Source organism: Agelaius phoeniceus, chromosome 31 (assembly GCF_051311805.1).
Source record: "Agelaius phoeniceus isolate bAgePho1 chromosome 31, bAgePho1.hap1, whole genome shotgun sequence".
Classification (NCBI taxonomy): Eukaryota; Metazoa; Chordata; class Aves; order Passeriformes; family Icteridae; genus Agelaius; species Agelaius phoeniceus.
Genome location: NC_135295.1, coordinates 4,698,602 through 4,720,271, shown reverse-complemented (window position 1 = coordinate 4,720,271; position 21,670 = coordinate 4,698,602). Strand labels below are relative to the sequence as shown.

The 21,670-nt window shown below is 59.9% G+C and overlaps 1 protein-coding gene across 1 annotated transcript; it reads left to right on the top strand.

Moving 5' to 3' along the window:
- Window positions 1–5,738: 5,738 nt before the first annotated feature.
- Window positions 5,739–9,298, top strand: LOC129133527 (Fc receptor-like protein 3). The gene is given in 11 exon segments (XM_077191908.1): window positions 5,739–5,868; window positions 6,161–6,178; window positions 6,267–6,500; window positions 6,708–6,960; window positions 7,061–7,104; window positions 7,107–7,289; window positions 7,292–7,339; window positions 7,712–7,981; window positions 8,071–8,345; window positions 8,910–8,931; window positions 9,189–9,298. Coding segments are annotated over 11 exon segments (1,587 nt in total).
- The last annotated feature ends 12,372 nt before the right edge of the window (window positions 9,299–21,670 follow it).

Here is a 21,670-nt window from a genome sequence, read left to right as displayed (position 1 = left end):
CCAGCATCCCCAGGTGACCAACGCGGAGCTGCGGGGACCCCAGGGGCGACCGCGGGAACCTGGTGACATCTACGGGAATGTGCTGTGACACTGGGGGGAACTGGGGGCACTGGGGGTCCCCACCCATGGGCACCCACTCATGTCTGTGCTGCCACTAAAAACTGTCCCTCTTACTCCCCGTGGGGGCACAAAGATGCCAAAGGGCTGAGAGAAGAACAATTTCCTGAAACAGCAACGAGAGAGAATGAAACCAACAGCAACAAGGTTCAGAGTCCAAATGGAACACAAGCAACGATTTCCAGGGAAAGCCACAAAGAGGAACAAACCCCAGATGTTTCCCTCAGCACGTTTCTCCACCAGAGGAACTGGCAGGGCCCTGGACCTTCCTTGCTCTGGTGGCCAAAGCGGCTTTCAGGAGCGTCATGGTTTGACACTGGCACAATGCCAGTGCCCCCATGAAGATACCCTCTCCCTGGCAGCTGCTGTGAGATGTGACCAGGAATAAGCAAAGCAGGCTCTTACTTAGGAAAGAAAAGAAAACAGAACTTTATTAACTACTCTACAACTACAAATAAAAAGGAACACACACACAGGGAAAATGAAAACCTCACAAATGCATTTCCTCCTCCCCCCACCAAATTTCCAACACAATACATCTATTCCTCAAATCACCAACTCTCGGTCCAGCACCATCTTTTAGACAATCAATCCTCAGTTCATCAAGAGGAGAGGAGTCCTTCTTGTACCATGGGCTTCCCCTGGAAACACAGTCGAAGCCTCCTGTGTTTCCGTGTCACTCGTGGCACCGCCTGGAGTACATCTGCCGTCATGACCTCTTCCTTTTCATGTCCAGTGCTCTCACCACTGAACACGGACCAGAGCTGCTTCTAGGGTTGTCTTTTTTAAGAATGCTCTGTCCCAATCCAAAAAAGGCACAGTCTCTCCTTTGGGACACCTGTCCCCCCCATATTTTTTCACCCCCTGGGGCCGAGGGGCACCAACACTGAACCCTCTTGGTTCTGTGGCCATTGCCTCCCCCTAGAATGCAGTCTCTGTGTCACAAGGAACATGGTTCTGTCCATGGCTATACAAAAAGAGTCCAGCAAAAGCCACTCCATCATCTCTTCCCACTAGGATTCTTCTCCACTCTTCTACTATCTCTCGCTCACCCAGACCTCTCTCACACTTGCACATTTCCTTCCTCATCTTCCACTCTATCTTCCAGGAGAGGTCAATGATCTGTAAAGTTCTCATTCTCCAAAAAGGGGTTAAAAGCTCCTACAAGTGGCCGGCTGCACCCCCCCCTTCTTCTCCTTCCCAGCCGTGCTGCCGGCACAGGCCCATGTTTATCCAGTTTCAAGGTTACAGTCCCAGGCAGCGGCTCTCTCTCTCTCTCTCTCTCTGTCTCTCAGGGGGGGCTGCCCCGTGGCTCCCGGTCTCTCTCTCTCTCTCTCTTCCACCCTTCCACCCCCGGGCTCAGGCCTACCTCTCTCAGCCACATGGCTTTTCCCCTCCCCCTGCCCAGCCAGCAGCTGGGCCGGGGCAGAGACCCGAACTCTTTCCCGCTGGAAACCCAAAAGGACCCTCCCAAGGGAGAGCTCTGCTTTTAACCCCGTGTTCTCAGAGGCATGTCCATGTCCTAAATGGCCGGGTTAAATGCCAATATTAAAGCCTGAATATCCATTGGCCCAAAACACAGCATCCCAAAAAACACATTTCCTGTCAAACCACCACAAGGTGGCTCTGGATTCTCTTCTCCCCTGTCCCAAACACCTCCTCTGCCCTGTTCCCCACATGAGGATGTCACAAAGGCCCTGTGGGGGTTCTGGAGCCTTCCCCTTTTCCAGGGCAGTCAGGATCAGGCCATGGCACAGGGTGGGGTGTCAGAGACAGGAAAAGTTTGATGTCTGGAGACATTTTGGAACACCTTCATGTGGCAGGGGTGGGTCAGGCCGTACTTTTGGTGAGACAGGGCCCAATCTGTCCATCAGTCTGTCAGCCATGGCACACTGGGGACAGTTTGATGCTCTGGCAAAGCCAGCTCCTGAGTGGCCGGGTGACCAGAAGTGCCAGCTGGGGACATGGCCCTTGGTGGCCCAACTGGCTTAAAAGGCAGAGCATGAGGTGACCAAGTCCCTGACTGTGTCTTCTCTTGAGGGGTTGGTCCCATCCAAACTGGAACTCAGGATTCGGCAACTCATTTAAATGAGAAATGTCTGCGAAAGAAAGTGGGAACATTCCTGGAATGGAAAGAAGACCCACATATAAAACTCTTTTTTCATTTCAAAAATTATTTGGCTTTCAGACCAAAGTGTTGGAAAAGGAATAGTACCTCTTTACTGACAAATTTATAAAGCAGAAGAGAAGCAAAAACACAAACGCAGAACTTTCCCTCCCGCTCAGCGCTGTTGGTTTTTGTGGCAGTTATCACCGCGGCCAGCAGGGGGCGCTGCAGGGAGCACTCCCGGCCAGCAGGGGGCGCCCCGCTCCAGCTCCATCCCCTCAGGGGCCACGGCGGCCCCGGCCGCAAGGGAGGAGGGGAAATCGCTCCTTTTGCAAACTCACGACCACCGATCGGTCCCGGCACCACCACCGGCAGCGGGCAGAAGCCGCCAAGGCAGCAGGTTGGATCCCAGTGCCCACTGGCAGCGTAGCAGTGTCCGGGGGCCAGGCACACGCCCTGCACAACACCCACGACCGCTCTCCATGATCTCAAATGGAAGGAAAGCAGCACCTGACCCTTGACTGGTTTTGGGTCCACAGCAGCACCTCTGGTGGTTTTACACCACAATTCCTGCAAATCCTCAGCCTTTCTCTCCCTTTTCCTCTTTCAGCCCTGTCACAGCCAATCTGCAAATGTTGAATTGCTCTGGAATGTTGAGGAAAGCTGATGTTCAGTCCTGGCTCTGCCCGGGCTCCTCAGGGGGGCGCTCCAGAGCACATTTGGAGTTCCTGCTCTTCCTGGGCCACTGCTGGTCCCCACACAGCATCTGCAGGGAAAGGAAGAGCAGATGGAAAGCAGAGCCACAATTCCAAGGGCTCTGAAGCTGCCGCTGGAGCACAGGGACAGCCCTGGCCGGGAGCAGTGCCTTGGGAGGGAAAAATGGGGAGAAACTGGATCTAGTCGGGCTAATGCCCCTGTTCTGCTCAGGGACCGGCAGACCCTTAAGGAGGTTTTATAATTAGTTCTGGAGTTCCTAAAGTTCAGCCATGCTCCTAAAACATCCCTGTGCACAAACACAGGGTTCTGGTGCCTCTCCTGGGGATTTTGGGATCCTGCAACTGAGGCAGCAGCAGCTGGAGCAAGTGGGCCACTGGAACAGCACCTGGCCATGGTGAGAAGTGCCGGGAATTCTGCAGGGTGCTCAGACGAAGGCCACAGGGCACCGCTTGCCATTCCTGTTCCCCCCAGATTTTGGGACAGAGCAGTGAAACCCATCGGGCTCCCAAACCCCTCAGGGCTCAGGCACAGCCTCACAGGAGGTCCCAGCCCAGACCTTGGGGATGATTTGGGCACTCTCGGGCTAATTCCTGACAAAGGGCAGCGCTCCGGGAGCAGTCGGCACATCCCGAAGGAGCAGCCCGGGGCTGCTGGAGCCCGAGTGCTGCGGGCAAGGACAGCGTGAGGGAGCCGGGCCCCGCTCAGCCGGCGCTGCCCCAGGAACGTCTCATCCTGCAGGAGCTCGGCAGCCTCTGGCGGTGCCGGCCCCGGGGCTGTCGGGGGGCGCGGCCGGAGGGGCCGGGGGGCAGCGGGTGGGAGGGGCTGGGATGGAGGGACCGGGACCCCACTGGGGAGCCCCGAGCGTGGAGGGAGCGAAATGGCGGAGGGGAGACCCCGGGACAGGAGGGAGCAGAGACCCTGCGGTGGGGTCTGCGGAAAGGAGGGACCGCAATGGTGGTCCCGGAGCACCGGGAAGGGGCCCAGCTGCCATCGCGCTGTGAGTGCCGGGATGGTCACGGGGTGTCTGAACCGACTGTGGCAGCATGTCCGAAGCCACTGTCGCGATGTGTCGGGACCGAGCGTTGCCAGGGTAAGGCCCCCACAGCTCCGGGAAGTGGAGGGGGACCCTGGAAGGGGCGGGGCAGGGGCAGGGCAGAGCCCTGTCTATTCCCTGTGCCCTGTGCAAGTGAGGAGCGCATGGATGGAGCAGCTTTGGGAACACCAGGAATCCAGAAAGGGTCACTCCCCACAGCCCCACCACGGCAGCAGGCAGAGCCACTGCTCTGTATTCCCTCATTTTTCCCTCTTGTCTGGCAGCCAAGCAAGAACCCAAATATTCTTCCCAGGACATTCCAAAGGGCTTCAGGTTTTAGACAGAATGAGGAGGGACCCAGTCAGGTTGTTGTGCAAAACATTATTGTGTTTGCAGAAGTTAGGGAGCTATCTCAGACCCTTGCTGCTAGGGACAAAGTGATCAATTGCTGCATTTCCGGACTGCTTCCTCCAGAGCTGCCCTTGTAGGGGGGTTTCCAGCCAGCTCTGCTCTGAAAACCATCAAAGGCCCTCGCAGAGCCACTGCTTGGGCTCCCATTGGGTTTTGTGCTCCTTGCCGGGCTGAGCAAACCACAGGCAGGCCTTTTTCCCCCACAGAATTCTCACCTCTGCGGCACCTCCATAGACTCAGAGCCCCTCAGAATCTCTCTGGGGCGACGCCCAGGCCGCCGGCACCTTGTGGGGCCTGTGCTGGGCTTGGGTCACCCCAAAATCTGAGGCACCCAGGGAAGGCGCTTTGACCCACAGGCCCACCCAGCAATTGCCCATCCCTGGGACCTCCATTCCCATGGGAACCAACCATGGGACCCCCCTTTCCTTGTGTCCCCCCCTCCCTGGGACCCCCATCCTAATACTGACATTCCCCAAGATGTCCATGGCCCAGGACCCCATTCCCAAGGAACCCTCTCTGTGCCTGTGGTCACAAGGGTTTTCAGGATGAAGAAGAGACGAGAATGTTGACTCCATGATCAGAAGGCTTGATTTATTATTTTATGATATATGTTTTATGATATATATTTTATGATATATGTTACATTAGACTATACTAAAAAGCAATAGAAAGGAAAAGGTTTCTTCAGCAGCTAGCTAAGATAAGAATAGCAAAGAATGAATAACAAAGATCTGTGTCTCAGACAGAGCAAGAGCCAGCTCTGCCATGAGTGGTCAAGAAATCCAAACACCCACAGGAGACCAATCATGGGTCTACCAGTTGCATTCCACAGCAGCAGATAACCATTGTTTACTTTTGGTTGCTGAAACTGCAGCTTCTCACAAGGAAAAATCCTAAGAAAGGATTTTTCATGAAAGATGTCTGCGACACCTCTCCTGTTCATTTCATCTCCTGCAATCCTCCTTCCTCCAGGACCTTGATTCTACCAGGACCCCCACTCCCATGGGACCCTCCTTTCCCCCAGCATCCCCATCCCATGACCCCAAATCCCTGTAGCCCATGTTCCCCTGGGACTCCCATCCCTGAGTCCCCCAAGCCCTGGGCACCCCCATTCCCATGGCACCCCCATTCCCAATGACTCTCCCTCCTCAGCACCTCCATTCCCAGGGACCCCATCCCTGGGACCCCCCATCCCCTGGACACCCATTCCCCATTCCCAAACCCTCTGAGCCCCCCACTCCTGAGAACCCCAAGTCCCACCTTGTCCCAACCAGCCTTGTCCCCATCCTGTCCCCACCCTGCTCACAGCCTGTCCCCAGCTTGTGGCCACCCAGCCCCCACCAGGTGCCACCTATGCATGAGGACGAGACCCGACCTCGCTTCCTTCCTCTTTGGCCAAAGAGCCACCAGCCAGGGGACAGCCACCCCCGGCAGCGAGTGACAGCCAGTGCACATGGCTGGAGACACCGGGATGGCCGGGAAGGTGGCGCTGCTCCTGTGGGGTGACTGCCCCGGGCACGGGCCTGACACCCCGGGGATGGGGAAGGGAGGGGGCACAGGGGGGCTGTGGGGTCCCCTGAGGTCTCCAATGCAAGCAGAGCAAGAGCATGAGGTCACCAGAGCCATGGGGTGGATGTGGGGATAGAGGAAGGGGGACAGGAATGTACTGCTGTCCACATGGGGACAGTTTGGGGACATCTCCCACACCCTGTGCCCCCAGTGCCTCTGTCTCCACGGTGCCACCCTCACCCAGCCCTGTCCCTTCTCCCTTCCAGCCCAGACCCTCGGCCTTGCTGATGAGTCCTTAGGGGATGCCGTGGCCCCACCCCACTGTCCCCAGCCCCACACTGGCACTGGCAGGCTGGTGTCCCCTGTCACCCACAGGTGCCCAGACCACCCAGCTCCTGGTGGAGCCCCCCTGGAGGCCGGCGGTGCTGTGGGACCGGGTGACACTGACCTGCCAGGGCTCGGGGACCACCGGTGCCACAACTTGGTATAAGGATGGGCAGCTCTGGGCGCAGCAGGGACTCGACCACCTGAGTGTCACTGAGAGTGGCACCTACACGTGTGACAGACCTGGCAGTGGGCACAGCCCCCCCGTTAGAGTCTTAGATGGTGAGTGGGGATCTTAAATCATCTGGGTGGCGCTGATAGATCTGGGTGGGCTCCACTCTGTGGGTGGCCTCACATCCCTTGTGTGGTGCCCTGCACACAGGAACATCCCAGTTCATCCCAGTGCACCCACATGTCCCCAGTGCCATGGGGACCCTCCTTGGACCTGTCTCAAGCCTCTCAGTGAGATGGGACCCTCCTGTCACACAGATGAGCTGGTGCTGCAGGTGCCAGCACGGGCACTGCTGGAGGGGGACACAGTGACACTGCGCTGCCGGGGCCGGAAGGACAACCCAGTCACCAGGGTGCGATTTTACTGGGAGGAGAAGGATCTGTGGGGGTCCCTCAGGGGAACCGAGCTGTCCCTGTCCCCTCTGCAGCTGCACCACAGCAGTCACTACAGCTGCAGTGGCTTTGTGAGGCCCTTTCTTTCACGGTCAGCAACAGTGACAGTGACAGTGCACGGTGAGCACCCCCACAGTTGGAATTCTGATCTCCTGACACCTCCAAAGCCCCTTCCCAGCAGACTCAGAGTCACAGTCCTCACCTCCCCTCTCCTTCCCTGAGCTCTTCTTGGTGCCGGTGCTGGAGGGTCCCCCAAAGCCCACCAGGGGTCCCCCCTGACTCTCAGCTGCCTCAGCACCCCCAGCCCCCTGCGGCCCCGAGCCCCCCTCCTGCACGTGTTCTACCGGGATGGGCAGGTGGTGGGGGGCCTGCAGGGGTCCCCGCAGCTGCTGGTGCCCGCCCTGGGGGTCTCCCACTCAGGGAATTACAGCTGCCAGGTGCACTCCAAGGGGGGGTCGTGCGGAAGAGCAGAGCCCGGCTCCGTGTCACGGTGCGCAGTGAGTACGGAGATGGGCATGGGGATCCCTCACAGTCTGCTTGGGTCCCCCATCACTCTCTGGGGACCTCCATCAGTGCCAGGAAACCCCATCCCTCACTGGGTCCCTTCACCCCTCCCGAGGTCCCCTCCCCCCTCTCTGAAGTCCCATCACATTCCCCAGGCCTCACCATCCCCTCCCTTGGGTCCCTGTACCCTCCCTGGTGTCAGCCCCCTCCCTCACCAGGTGTCCCTTCTCTGACCTCGCATCCTTCCTCGGAGTCCCTTTCAAGATCCCCCAGTCTCTTCGCAGCCTCTCCCTCACTGGGATCCCTCTTCCCCTCCCTTACCCCCCAGGTCCCTCACTGTCCCCTTCTGTCACCTCCTCTCATAGGGGTCCGGCTCTCGGGCGTGTCCCTGTCAGGACAGCCCCTCAGGGGACAGGTGGCACTGGGGGACCGCCTGGTGCTGAGCTGCACGGTGGCCGCAGGGAAAGGTCCCCTGTCCTTCTCCTGGCACCGGAAGGGCTCAGGGGCACTGCTGGGCAGCAGCTCCCACCTAGAGCTGCACCACGCTGGGGAAAATGACAGCGGCCAGTACCGATGCTGGGTCAGCAATGGGGACAGCGTGGCCGAGAGTGACCCCCTGAATGTCACCGTCCTGGGTGAGCGGGACCCTTGGGCTGGGGGTGACCCCAACCGCAGCACCCCCATCCCACCTCACCCAGTGCCAGCCTTCTTTATGTCCCCACAGTGCCTGTGGCCAATGCAACCATCATCCCCAGTCCCCCATCACACCAGGTGCATGCAGGTGACAACGTAACCCTGCACTGCTCAGTGCAGGTGGGCTCAGCCCCTGTCACCTTCACCTGGCTGCACAACGGGAAGGAGGTGGCCCAGGGTCCCCTCCTGGAGCTCAGGGCCATCGATATGGGACATTCGGGCACCTACCAGTGCGTGGCCACCAACCAGCTGGGACAGGACGGGCACCGCGTGTTCCGGGCACTCAGCCCTGAGCTGGCCCTGGAGGTGACAGCGTGGGACACAGAGAAACACAGGGTCACAGGTGGAGTCACACAGGGTTACTCGGGGATGCAAGACCCTAGGGGTGATGGGTGACCCTGATGTGTCCCCCTCTGTTTCTTGCTGTGGCTGCAGGGGTCAGTGGGGCCCTTTTGTTCCTGCTCCTGATCGTGGGTGTCGTTGCCTGGCACTGGTGGCACCGTGTGGGTGGGTGACAACAGGGACGGGGGTCCCAGGGAGCCGTAGAGGCCCACATAGTTGAGGAGCGATAGGGCAGCACCCACAGCCCCAGAAATGTGACTTTGGCTGGGAGTCCTGTAGGGTTTGGGCAGTTGCTGGATGGTCCTGCAGGGATGTTTGGGGTTCTTCACGGGGGCCCTGGGGGTGTTTGGTGGTATTTGTCCCAGCTGGGTTTGGGTGTTTGAGGCTGACTTGGTTGGGGCCACTGGAGAGGTTCACAGATTCTGGGGGGCTTCAGGGATGCTTGGGCATCCCATGGGGGTTCAGCAATCCTGACAGGGGTCAGGGCCCTGGGACTCCACAGTGACTCCTCCTCTCTTTCTTTTGCAGCTACCAGGAAGCACCAGGAAAGGTGAGTGGGGTGCTCAAACCACACTCTCCCCTTTTACCTGAACCCCCCAAGATCTCCCATTCCCTCCCCCACATCCCCTTTAATTCCCTCAGGGCCCCCCCGGATCCCCCAGCCCCCCCAGAGGAGGGGGAGGTGCTGTACACCCACGTCGTGGTCACCAAGAAGGCAGGGGGTGAGTACGGGGGGGACACACACAGAGGGACACGTTACACACCAGTGTCACCCCACCCAGATCCCACAGCCCGTGTCTCTCGCAGCGTCCCCCCGTGCCACCACCCTCCAGGATCCCCAGGTGACCTACGCGGAGCTGCGGGGACCCCAGGGGCGACCACGGGAACCCGGTGACATCTACGGGAATGTGCTGTGACACTGGGGGGAACTGGGGGCACTGGGAGTCCCCACCCATGGGCACCCACTCGTGTCTGTGCTGCCACTAAAAACTGCCCCTCTTACTCCCCGTGGGGGCACAAAGATGCCAAAGGGCTGAGAGAAGAACAATTTCCTGAAACAGCAATGAGAGAGAATAAAACCAACAGAAACAGCAACAAGGTGCAGAGTCCAAAGGATCAGAAAACGAATGATTTCCTGGGAAAGCCCCCAAAATAGAGGCAAATCCCAGATGATTGCCCCAGCACATTTTCTCCACTAGGGGAACCTGCAGGGCCCTGGACCTTCCTTGTTCTGAAGTGGCCTTCAGGAGGCTCTGGATTCTCTTGTCCTCTGTCCCAAACCCCTCCTCTGCTGTGTTCCCCACACCATAATGTCACAAAGGCCCTGGGTGGATTCCAGAGCCTCTCCCTGTCCCAGGGCCATCGGGATCAGGCCATGGCACAGGGTGGGGTGTCAGAGACAGGAAAAGTTTGATGTCTGGAGACATTTTGGAACACCTCCATGTGGCAGGGGTGGGTCAGGCCTTGCTTTTGGTGAGACAGGGCCCCATCTGTCCATCAGTCTGTCAGCCTTGGCACATTGGGGACAGCATGACACTCTGCCAAAGCCAGCTCCTGAGTGTCCACATGACCAGAAGTGCCAGCTGGGGAGAGGGCCCTTGGTGGCCCTAATGGCTCAAAAGGCAGACCATGAGGTGGCCAACTCCCTGACTGTGTCTGCTCTTGGGTTGTCTGTCTCATCCACACTGGAACCCAGGAGTTGGCAACTCATTTAAATGAGAAATATCTGCCATGGTGTCGAGGTTTAGGGCAAATTTGGAGGAGAATTTCCAAATTAGGGCTCCTCCAGTAAGCAAACCCACACAGCCCCTCCCCCCAACCGGTTCGAGAAGGATTTCTCGGAGAGGAGTGGAAAGAACCTGTTTATTTAACAAGCACAGCACCCCCCAGCACACTAATGAACAATACCGGATGACACCGCTCTGAAAAAGATGACAAATTCAGAAAGTCTCTCTGGGGGTGGTCACTCTGTTCTCAGTCACTCCGGCACTGGGGGAGCTGCTGCAGGCCAGAAGGTGCAGGATCTTGGTGTTTCTCAGGTCCCAGTCCGGAGCAGGTTCGAAATGATCAGAAAAAGGAAAGGAGAAACCGTCTGGGAAGAAATTGGACAGTTTAGCTGAACTAGCTAAAGAGCAAAAGCAAGCAGAAGTGAAGCAAGCAAGAGCGAGAGAGCAAAAGCAGCAAAAGCAAAAGCAGCAAAAGCAAAAGCTGCAGTCTCTGTGTCCCGCCAGGCTGATAAGGAAACCAAAACAAAACTTTCCCTCTTCAGAGCCGGTCTTAAAGTTACAGAACATAATATCCAACATTAACAGAACACATGAATGGGGATACAAGCATCATAACGTCACCCTAGGACACATGGAAAGTGGGAACATTCCTGGAATCGAAAGAAGACACATGTCTAAAATTTGTTTTAATTTCAAAAATGATGAGGCTTCCAGGCAAAAGTGTAAGAAAAGTAATAGGGCTCTTTACTAGGAAATTTATAAAGCAGAACAGAACCAACAACACAAACGCAGAACTTGCCCTCCCGCTCAGCGCTGTTGGTTTTTGTGGCAGTTATCACCGCGGCCAGCAGGGGGTGCTGCAGGGAGCACTCCCGGCCAGCAGGGGGCGCCCCGCTCCACCTCCATCCCCTCAGGGGCCATGGCGGCCCCGGCCGCGAGGGAGGAGGGGAAATCGCTCCTTTTGCAAACTCACAGCCACCAATCAGTCCCGGCACCACCACCGGCAGCGGGCAGAAGCTGCCAAGGCAGCAGGTTGGATCCCAGTGCCCACTGGCAGCGTAGCAGTGTCCCGGGGCCAGGCACACGCCCTGCACAACACCCGCGACCGCTCTCCATGATCCCGAATGGGAGGAATGCGGCGCCCGACCTCAGGCAGGTCTTGGGTCCACAGCAGCATCTCTGCTGGCTTTGTGCCACAATTCCTGCAAACCCTCAGCCTTTCACTCCTCTTTCCTTTTCCAGCCCTCATACAGCAGCTCTGGGATTGCTGAATTGCCCTGCGATGTTGAGGAAAGCTGGTGCTCGGTGCTGACTCTGCCAGAGCTCGTCCGGGACCTCCAGAGCGCGTTTGGAGTTCCTGCTCTTCCTGGGCCACTGCTGATCCCATCACAGTATTCACGGGGGTGGGGGGGGAGGAGGAGGAGGAGGAGAGCAGAGCCACAGCCCCAAGGGCTGTGCAGCTGCACCTGGAGCACAGGGAGAGCCTGGGCTGGAAGCAGTGCCTTGGGAGGGCAAAATGCGGCAAAACTGCAGCAGGTTGGGCCAATGCCCCGGTTCCGCTCTGGGAGCTCAGACTCTTAACGAGGTGTTGTAATTTTAGCTGGAGTTACTGAAGTTCAGCCGTGCTCCTAAAGTATCCCTGTGCACAAACACAGGGCTCTGCTGCCTCTCACAGGGCTTTTTGGCTACACAAGGCAGTATTTGATACCATTTGGGGGTCAGATGCCCCCAGCTCTGCCCAAAAAGAGCTTCCTTTATTGCTGGGAAGGTTTTTGGGTGTGCTGGGGATGATTCAGTGCCTGTGCCATGGCCAGGCCTGACATCTCCTCCTCTGGAATGGAGCTTTTCCCGTTACAACGTCATCTCACGCTTGGCCAGTGCGTGAGATGAGGCTGCAATGAATTGTGATACTCCCTCCATGCCAAGCACAGCTCCATTGTGGCACAGCTTCCCATCCATTGACCAGTCCATTGTTTCCCTCAAGGGTCAAATTCCCACCAGTTAAACCATAAGGTTTCCTTCATTGTCTGTTCTTCATTATCTTGTTGACACGCACAACAGCGTGTGTCCAAATATGGCAGGGCCTTTGACACCACTTTGGTCCTGACACACAGGCTCCTTGTGCCACTGCTGGCCTCCAGTGTGCTCAGCAAGATCTGGAACTGCACAGTGCTCTGCAACTGCACCTTCAGCACAGGGACCTTTCCAGCCTGGCCTGCCCTTGTTCCTCTGGCTCTGTGCACAAAACACGGCGTGGCAGAGAACGGCAGCAGGGGCCTGTGTGTCCCAGGGCCCCGGATTTGCTTCACCTCCACAGGCATGCGGGCAAAGTGAAGAAGCCAAACTGTTTATTCACGGAAGGCCAAGCAAAGGGAGGAGTGGTGAGGGAAGAAAGGGGACGGGCAGGGTCTGAGGGCTGGGGAGGCACGCACTTGTCAACAGGCAGGGAGAAGGCAGGAGCTATGGCAACTTCCCACAGGCTCAGCTGTGCCAATCATCAGCTGTGCCTGAAGCTCCAGCTGGTCTCTCCTGGTCTCTTCTGGTCTCTCCAGGTGATCTCCTCTTCCATGGTGTCTTCAGGCCTTTTAGCAGCAATGGTTCTTCTGAGCCGCCAGATAAACGGAGTTCTGCAGATCTCTCCATGATTCTCTGCTGAAGCGCTATGTTCCTTTGGGAAGGGCTGTCATCTCTTCTCAGGCCTCGAAGGGCTGCAAGAGACATGAGCAGAGCCACGGTCAGAGCCTGGATCTGCAGGTAGCCAAGGAGGCCTTCCTGCCAGGGCCATAGCTCCTAACTCTGGCCATGGACAGGAGGCAGCAGGAGACAATGGGATGGGTTAGAAGGTGCTGGCCACCAATCTCCCCTGCGCATCTCCCTGAGATCTCTCTGTGCTTGTCCACACAGGGAGCGAAGCCTGCCACAGCCAGGCCAGGATTTGCAGTTCCCCCAGCGGCAGCCCCCGCTGTCAGCCCGCTGCCCGCACTCACCCTCATTGAGGAGCTGGAGCTCTTCCTTGCGGCCCCTCATGACCATCCCGGCCATCCCTGCCAAAACAGAGCCTGTCACGGCCCCAGCAGCGGCGCAGCTCCCTGCCAGCGCCGCTGCCGGCGCCGCGGCCACACGGGCTGCTGGCCCGGCAGGGCTCAGCCCGCGCCCTTGCCGCACGCTGCCGCCCCAGGGCGCGGCTGCCAGAGGGCGGCAGCAGCCCCCAGCCCGGCCGGGGCTCCACGGCGCCGGGCCCGGCCGGCGCTGCCGGGGCAGCAGGCGGGGCCGGGGCCGAGCTGCGGCGGCCCGGGGAGGGAGCCCGGGCTCGGCACTCACCGATGATCCTGACGGCCGCCTCTCGCAGGGGCTCCTGTGGGCTCTGCAGGTAGCGCAGGGCCCCGCGCAGGTGCTCGGCCGCTCGGCTCCTGTCCTCTGCCAGCTGCAGAGAGCGGCAGGAGGGAAGCGTTGGCGCGGGCTCAGCCCCTGGGCCGGGCGCTGCCTGCGCCCAGCCCCGGCCTCCCCTGCCCGCACCGCCCTGAGGCGTGGCCACAGCAGCCGCCGGCCAAGGGCTCCCGAGGGGAGGGGGCAGAGGGACGGCTGCTGCCCGGGGAGCCGCCGTGCCGCCCCGCAGCCCCGCCGGGCCGGGGCTCCATGGGCACCCGCCTCGGGCCCACGGGAGCCTGGAGAAGAGCCCGCGCGGCCTCTGCCTGCAGCAGCGGCCAGGGGCACAGCTGCCCGGCCCCGCACCCTGAGCACCGCCCTCAGGGGCCTTCTCCAGCCTCAGCCTGGGCCTTCCAGGCCCTCCTTACCAGCACCTCGCTGAACTTTGACAGCTGCCCCTTCTTCACCAGCTGCTTCAGCTTCCTCCTCTTCAGGAACTTGGCCACACCAAGCAGCGTTTCCCGAGAGGCCTGCAGGGCACCAGACACCCACAGATGGCCCCACGGGCCAAGGCACAGGACCCACATCCCTGTGCCAAGGCCTGCACCAGGCTGCACTCCTGGAGGTGCCAGGGCAGGAGGCAGCCCAGCCCCCTCCCCAAGATCCACCAGCATCACACAAAACCTCACCTTTGCCACACACCGCTTCTCATCATGGCACTGGAAGAAGAGTGGAAGGAGGCTTTGGCTCAAAACCTTCGCAAGGGGCTTTTTTCCCTCCTCCACTACCGACTCCATCACCCTGAAGAAGAGCTCAAGGGAGAGCACTTGCACATAGCTGTTGTCCTGGAGGAATGCAAGAGGATCAGGCCTTTACACCAAATACTCCACGCTCACCTGGCCAAAGTTTCTGGGCAGCAGCCAGTGCCCGCAGCTGGGCACACAGAGCCTTACGTGGTCAAAGAGCAGCAGCAGTGCCTCAGCCAGCTTGGGGGCAGTGGAGCTGGATACCAGCATGTCTGCCTGGAGCACATTTGTCAACACATGCATGGACATGCTGACCACCTTTCCATCGGCCTCACCCAGCAGCTCCAGAAGGCTCTCAGAAAGGCTGCACATTCTCCTGGCCTGCGTGGAACACAAGGCTGCGCTGCAAAGCCATGGACGGCTGCACCGCCAACACCGCCCTGGCACTGCAAGCCCACCCTGCTGCTGCTGCTGCTGCTGCAGGGCCCACAGGCCAAAGGCCTGAGCCAAAGCACTGGGGCAGCTGAGGCAGGAGAGCTGGGAGCAGCTGCCTCAGCTCCTGAAGCCCTGCACGCCCAAGGGGCTGCTTTGCACAGCGCAGCTTCAGCCGCAGCCCCCTTCTCACCATCCAGGGCTCCCTGCTGAGCACCACCAGGCCTCTGAGCGCCAGGCGCCGCCGCTCCCTGCACTCCATCTGCAGGCAACTTGACATCATCTTCACAACAGTGCCAGCACATTTCCTCAAGTGCAGGCACTCGAGGACCTGAAAGGCACGGGGCAGTGACAGGGGAACCATCCAGCAGGAGCCCAGAACCCCACAGGGCCGGGCCCAGGCAGCAGCACAGGGCGTGGCCACTGGCCCAGGCAGCTGTGGCTCTGAGAGGCCAGAGAGCTGCGAGGCAGCTCAGCCAGGCACTGCTGGCCACCAGGCTCACCTCCACAAGGAATGCCAGCAAGGGCAGATCCCAGCTTGGCTTTTCACTGCTGAGCAGCAGGAGAAGGCGATATGCCACATGGGAACACAGTGGGCTCAAGTCATAACGCATCTCCCTGGCAGGGGGAACAAAGGCACCGAGAGCCTGAGGTGGGGGACAAACCTCTCCCAGAACTGACTCACAGAGGCCTGCTCTTTCCCCAGCATCCCTGCAGGGGATGTGGCTGCTCTGGGAGGTGGCCCCTTCTGGGCACTCTCCTCTCCCAGCCTTTTTCAGCCTCCTTGGCCGTCCCTCAGTGACGAGCCTCTGTGGCCCATGACCACAGGGACTGCCTGGAGCACAGAGCACAAATGCCGGGGACAGCGGGGACAAGGGGGTCTCACCTGGCCAGCAGAGCCATGGCATAGTGCTGGCTGTCAGCACACAGCAGCGTCTCCCAGGCACACTTGCGCTCCATAGACATCACCACGTGCTCACACCGCAGTCGGCAGAGCAGAACCTTCATGGCCTGCACTGCAAACCTGTGTGCAGAGCAAAGCCCAGGTCACACTAGGAGCGCTGGCGCTGGCCACAAGGGCATGGCAAGGACAGGAGGACTGGCACCTGTTAAGAGTGATGGGAAGGCGCTGCTCCTCCTGGCACGCTCCCCAGAAGCTACCAACTTCCTCTGCTGGCGGCTGCTGCGTAGTGATGACAATATGGAAGAGCAGTGCCAGAAACAGTTGCTCAGAATAAGGGATCATGGCCTTGAGCAACCCGGGCACCTGCACAGTCACCAGAGCTGCCTGCAAAAGAAGCAGCCAGAGACAGCGCTCAGTGCCAAGGTGTCCATGGGGCAGGGCCCAAGGGCAGGTGCAGGAGGAGCAGCGGGCCTGGTGCCCCCTGAGCCTGCCCCTAGCCCAGCTTTCAGCCCAGTGACTCCGGCACTGAGAGCACTGAGAGCTACTGCAGAGGCCACCTGGCGGCCCTGAGCATGGGCCCAGAAACTCACAGCCAGGGCAAAAAGGTCCCTGTCGTCCCCAGCAGAGGCGCATGCGCTGTGCAGTGGCCAATCCTCCATTACACGGAGCAGTGTTGGCAGCACTTTCTCCACTGTTACTCCTGACGAGCCAATGCTTCTCCATATCCTCGCAGCAGCTCTGTGGGATCAGATCTCTGTGTCAGGGGCATCTCAGTCACAGTACCGTGCCCTGTGCAGCTGTGCGAGTGCAGGTGAAAGAGCCCCGGTGCCCTGGGGGGCAGGGAGGAGCATTGGCAGCAGGCTCGGGAAACAGAGGGGCCCGAGGCTCCTGGACCTCTCTGCCTGTCCGGCAGACCCCATAGCACAGGCTGCGCAGGGCCACGGGCCCTAAAGGCTGCTGAGCCCTGAGCTCTCCAGGCACGTGGGCCCCGTACCTGTCACATGTTGGGGCACAGCGCAGGAGGGTCAGCACCACGTCGGCAGGGTGCTCTTCAGCCAGCCTCACAATGTGGCTGTGCAGCCTGGCGTCCACAGTGCCATGGGACAGTAGAGTCTGGTGGATGTTTCTTACCATGGCCGGCACCTGGAGGAGGCATGGGGGAGATTTGGAGTGCTGTCCAAGGGAGCAACTTGCCCAGCTTCCCCCAAGAAGTGCTTCCCTTCCCGCCACACTCTGCTGGCCTCAAAGGCTGAGGGGCCCAGGGACCATGGCTTGAGGGGACACACCATCCTGGCAGGCCTCCAGGCCCGGCCCCAGGCTGCTTACCTGCTCCTGAGAAGGAGCAGCACTGTCCTCCAAAAGATCCCTAGTGGGAGAATGAATCCCAGTGAGAGTGGGCCCGCTGCCAGTATTTGAGATGTCCTCGGTCTCGGCGGTGTTGCTGTTCGTCACGGCCACATCCTCACTCGCTGCCTCGTCTGCCTTTGCCCTGTCCTCCTTCATTGCAGCCTCAGAGTCTGCTGAGCGCTCAGCCCAATCTGGGTTGACATCAGGCTCTGCCTGGAGCTCGGTCAGCCCCGAGGCAGGCCGGGCTGTGCCCTCAGCTGCTGTGGGGCCCACCTTTCTACGTCGTCGAATGCGCAGCAATTTCCCAAACATCTGCAGGAGAATAAAGGGCAGGGAAGCCAAGCATGCTCCGTGGCATGCTCCAAGCATGCTGCTGGGCTCAGCAGGGACAGCAGGCCCAGCCCAGCCGGGGGTAACTGCAGGTACCTTCAGGGTTTTGAGCAAGCGGCTGCGGCCGGCTTCCTGCTCTTGTGTCTTCTCCAGGGCTGCACCTGGCAAAGAGCGAGCGCAGCCAGAGCTGAGGGGCTGCGGGAGAGGCCGGAGAACACAGCCCAGCCCTGCGCTCCCCAGGCAGGGAGAGCCCCGGCATGACCCAGGCGATGGAGCGCGGCCATTGTGGGCTGTCTGCTCTGCCCCTCGTCCATCCTGTCCATGGGCATGTCCCCAGGGCATGGGATGGGATGGCATGGGGCCATGCTGGCTGTAGCCATCAGCCCTATGGCCCAGCTCTGCTACTCACCATCCTGCAGCGTCTGGATCTGCTCCGGGTCTTCAGGCTCTTGTGCTGGGGCGGCTCCAGGGCTTCTCTTTTTTTCCCCCCTGAACACTTTCAACAAGCTGGGCAATCTGGCTGCCATGCCAGAGTCTATTCTTGAGGGTGCCTTCAAGAGAGATGCCTCAGGATATCACCAAGTCAACAACTGCGCTTGTGCCTTCAAGGCACCTGTGACAGACAAGCCTCAGGAAGGCTGCAGGACAGCAAGTCCTGCACTGTGGTCTTGAGGGCTCCTGCCACAATGACAGGAGACTCCTCCTAAGCCATTCAGGTGACCAAATCCCACCGTCTGGACTTGATGGCGCTGGCCGCAGGAATGGCAGACGCCTCGGAAAAGCTCCGAGTCACAGAGTCCCGCAGGCTGGCCTCGAGCTCAGCTGCGGGAATGACGCTGCGGAAAAGCTCCGGCTGAGACGGGAACGAGCGAGCTGTGCGGGGGCTCCTCACGGCACCGCTCTGTCCCCTTCTGTCCCGTCGCCTGTTCCGAGCACCCGGGCAAGCTTCTATTTCCCACGTGTCACAAAGGGCCCTTGGTCACCGGCTTCCATTCCATGCAACGCCCACCCTGCTGCAGCGTGCCAGCCAGGGCCCTTGCACACACTGCCGCCTGCCCCGGGGCCGCCCCCAGCCCGGCCAAAGTGGCCCAGGCTGGAAGCAATCCCTGCGCCCACGTGTCTCAGGCAGCCCCACAGGATCTCTTGCAACTGCTCCAAACATCAGCAAATGCTGCCCTGCTCTGTGGGCTCGGGCCAGTTAAGAATCCTCACTTCAGGAAAGCTTTACTTGCCATTGCTCAACTCAAGCACTTGCAAAAGTTGCAAACTTCTCCAATGAATAGCCACGAGAATGGGAATGCTTTGGAAGTTTCTTCCCTTCTCAAAGCAGCAACTCCTTTGCCTTAACATCATCCACTGCAAGTCACTTGACCAAACATAACACTACACAGAGCCAAAAAGAAGGCCATTCTTTGATTGGCAAGTGCTTTTCCAAGAAGGGATGATCATCTCCTCATTCTCTTAAAGGAATAAAAGCTCTCAAGAAATGAAAGACCACTCAGCGTTACAAGAGTAACCCAAACAAATGAGTAGATGGCAAAAGGGCTAATCCTCCCCCAGTACAGATATCTAAGTGGCCAAGAAAGTACAGCTCTCCCCTCTTGTTCCCTGCAGGAGAAACAGGACCAGGAAAAGAAATAGTCACAGAGATTTTTTTCTGCCCTCCAGAACCAAAGCTGTGCCAAAGCACAGATGCTGCCTTCAAAGGGACTCAAATTCAAGCCCAGACCTCTCACCTTCCAGAAAACTCCTTCCCCAAAACCCACCCCCCCAAACACCCCCACAGAAGCCCTCAACACCCCGCCAGGACCCCCAGCTCTGCCCGTCCCTGCGCAGAGCTTTCCCAGCCTCCAGCGGGGCCCCTGCTTCCCTGCACCTGCCGTGGGATGGCACTCAGGAGGATCTGCTCCAAGGCCTTCCCTGGCTTGGAGCAAAGCCAGCCTGCCAGGCCTATGGTTCCTGGGTCATCCTTGCCAGCCAGCCTTCCCGTGCACGGCTCTTCCATGGGCACATCTGCGCTCAGCTCGCACTTCTCCACTCTGGCAGGCCTGCTGGGAAAGGATCCAGAGCAGCCTGGCAAGCTCTTTCTCCAGCTCCTTCTTCACTCTTGGGGGAGCTAGAACATCCCACAGGAAAGACACTGCTGCCACAAGAAGTGGGTGGCATCAGGCAGCTCTGGGGAGACCCCTCAGCACTGCTGTATCCTGAGGGAACGCTGCTGGCCATCCCCTGTGCGTATCCGCAAAAGCTTCAAATCAGCTGCCTCAGCTTCCAGGGCCTCTCTTGGCCAGCATCCTGATGTGGATGCAGGGCTGCTGCCAGGCACCGCTGGCACCCAGCGGGACAGGACCGGCTGTCTCGTGTCCACGCAGCAGCCCTGACACACAGCCAGGGCCATGCCGAAAGCAGACAAACGCTCCCGGCTCAGCAGAGAGGAGCAAGGAGCACCGGGCTGCTCTCAGCCTATCGCAGCATGCTGCTCCAGTGGGAGGGGCAGGCCGGCCACCCACATGCAGGCCATGCCCTGCGTCAAAAGGACGGGCATTTTGTCCTTTTCATCCCTCCAGCCCAGAACCAGGCCTGACATCTCCTCCTCTGGAATGGAGCTTTTCCCGTTACAACGTCATCTCACGCTTGGCCAGTGCGTGAGATGAGGCTGCAATGACTTGTGATACTCCCTCCATGCCAAGCACAGCTCCATTGTGGCACAGCTTCCCATCCATTGACCAGTCCATTGTTTCCCTCAAGGGTCAAATTCCCACCAGTTAAACCATAAGGTTTCCTTCATTGTCTGTTCTTCATTATCTTGTTGACACGCACAACAGCGTGTGTCCAAATATGGCAGGGCCTTTGACACCACTTTGGTCCTGACACACAGGCTCCTTGTGCCACTGCTGGCCTCCAGTGTGCTCAGCAAGATCTGGATGCACAGTGCTCTGCAACTGCACCTTCAGCACAGGGACCTTTCCAGCCTGGCCTGCCCTTGTTCCTCTGGCTCTGTGCACAAAACACGGCGTGGCAGAGAACGGCAGCAGGGGCCTGTGTGTCCCAGGGCCCCGGATTTGCTTCACCTCCACAGGCATGCGGGCAAAGTGAAGAAGCCAAACTGTTTATTCACGGAAGGCCAAGCAAAGGGAGGAGTGGTGAGGGAAGAAAGGGGACGGGCAGGGTCTGAGGGCTGGGGAGGCACGCACTTGTCAACAGGCAGGGAGAAGGCAGGAGCTATGGCAACTTCCCACAGGCTCAGCTGTGCCAATCATCAGCTGTGCCTGAAGCTCCAGCTGGTCTCTCCTGGTCTCTTCTGGTCTCTCCAGGTGATCTCCTCTTCCATGGTGTCTTCAGGCCTTTTAGCAGCAATGGTTCTTCTGAGCCGCCAGATAAACGGAGTTCTGCAGATCTCTCCATGATTCTCTGCTGAAGCGCTATGTTCCTTTGGGAAGGGCTGTCATCTCTTCTCAGGCCTCGAAGGGCTGCAAGAGACATGAGCAGAGCCACGGTCAGAGCCTGGATCTGCAGGTAGCCAAGGAGGCCTTCCTGCCAGGGCCATAGCTCCTAACTCTGGCCATGGACAGGAGGCAGCAGGAGACAATGGGATGGGTTAGAAGGTGCTGGCCACCAATCTCCCCTGCGCGTCTCCCTGAGATCTCTCTGTGCTTGTCCACACAGGGAGCGAAGCCTGCCGCAGCCAGGCCAGGATTTGCAGTTCCCCCAGCGGCAGCCCCCGCTGTCAGCCCGCTGCCCGCACTCACCCTCATTGAGGAGCTGGAGCTCTTCCTTGCGGCCCCTCATGACCATCCCGGCCATCCCTGCCAAAACAGAGCCTGTCACGGCCCCAGCAGCGGCGCAGCTCCCTGCCAGCGCCGCTGCCGGCGCCGCGGCCACACGGGCTGCTGGCCCGGCAGGGCTCAGCCCGCGCCCTTGCCGCACGCTGCCGCCCCAGGGCGCGGCTGCCAGAGGGCGGCAGCAGCCCCCAGCCCGGCCGGGGCTCCACGGCGCCGGGCCCGGCCGGCGCTGCCGGGGCAGCAGGCGGGGCCGGGGCCGAGCTGCGGCGGCCCGGGGAGGGAGCCCGGGCTCGGCACTCACCGATGATCCCGACGGCCGCCTCTCGCAGGGGCTCCTGTGGGCTCTGCAGGTAGCGCAGGGCCCCGCGCAGGTGCTCGGCCGCTCGGCTCCTGTCCTCTGCCAGCTGCAGAGAGCGGCAGGAGGGAAGCGTTGGCGCGGGCTCAGCCCCTGGGCCGGGCGCTGCCTGCGCCCAGCCCCGGCCTCCCCTGCCCGCACCGCCCTGAGGCGTGGCCACAGCAGCCGCCGGCCAAGGGCTCCCGAGGGGAGGGGGCAGAGGGACGGCTGCTGCCCGGGGAGCCGCCGTGCCGCCCCGCAGCCCCGCCGGGCCGGGGCTCCATGGGCACCCGCCTCGGGCCCACGGGAGCCTGGAGAAGA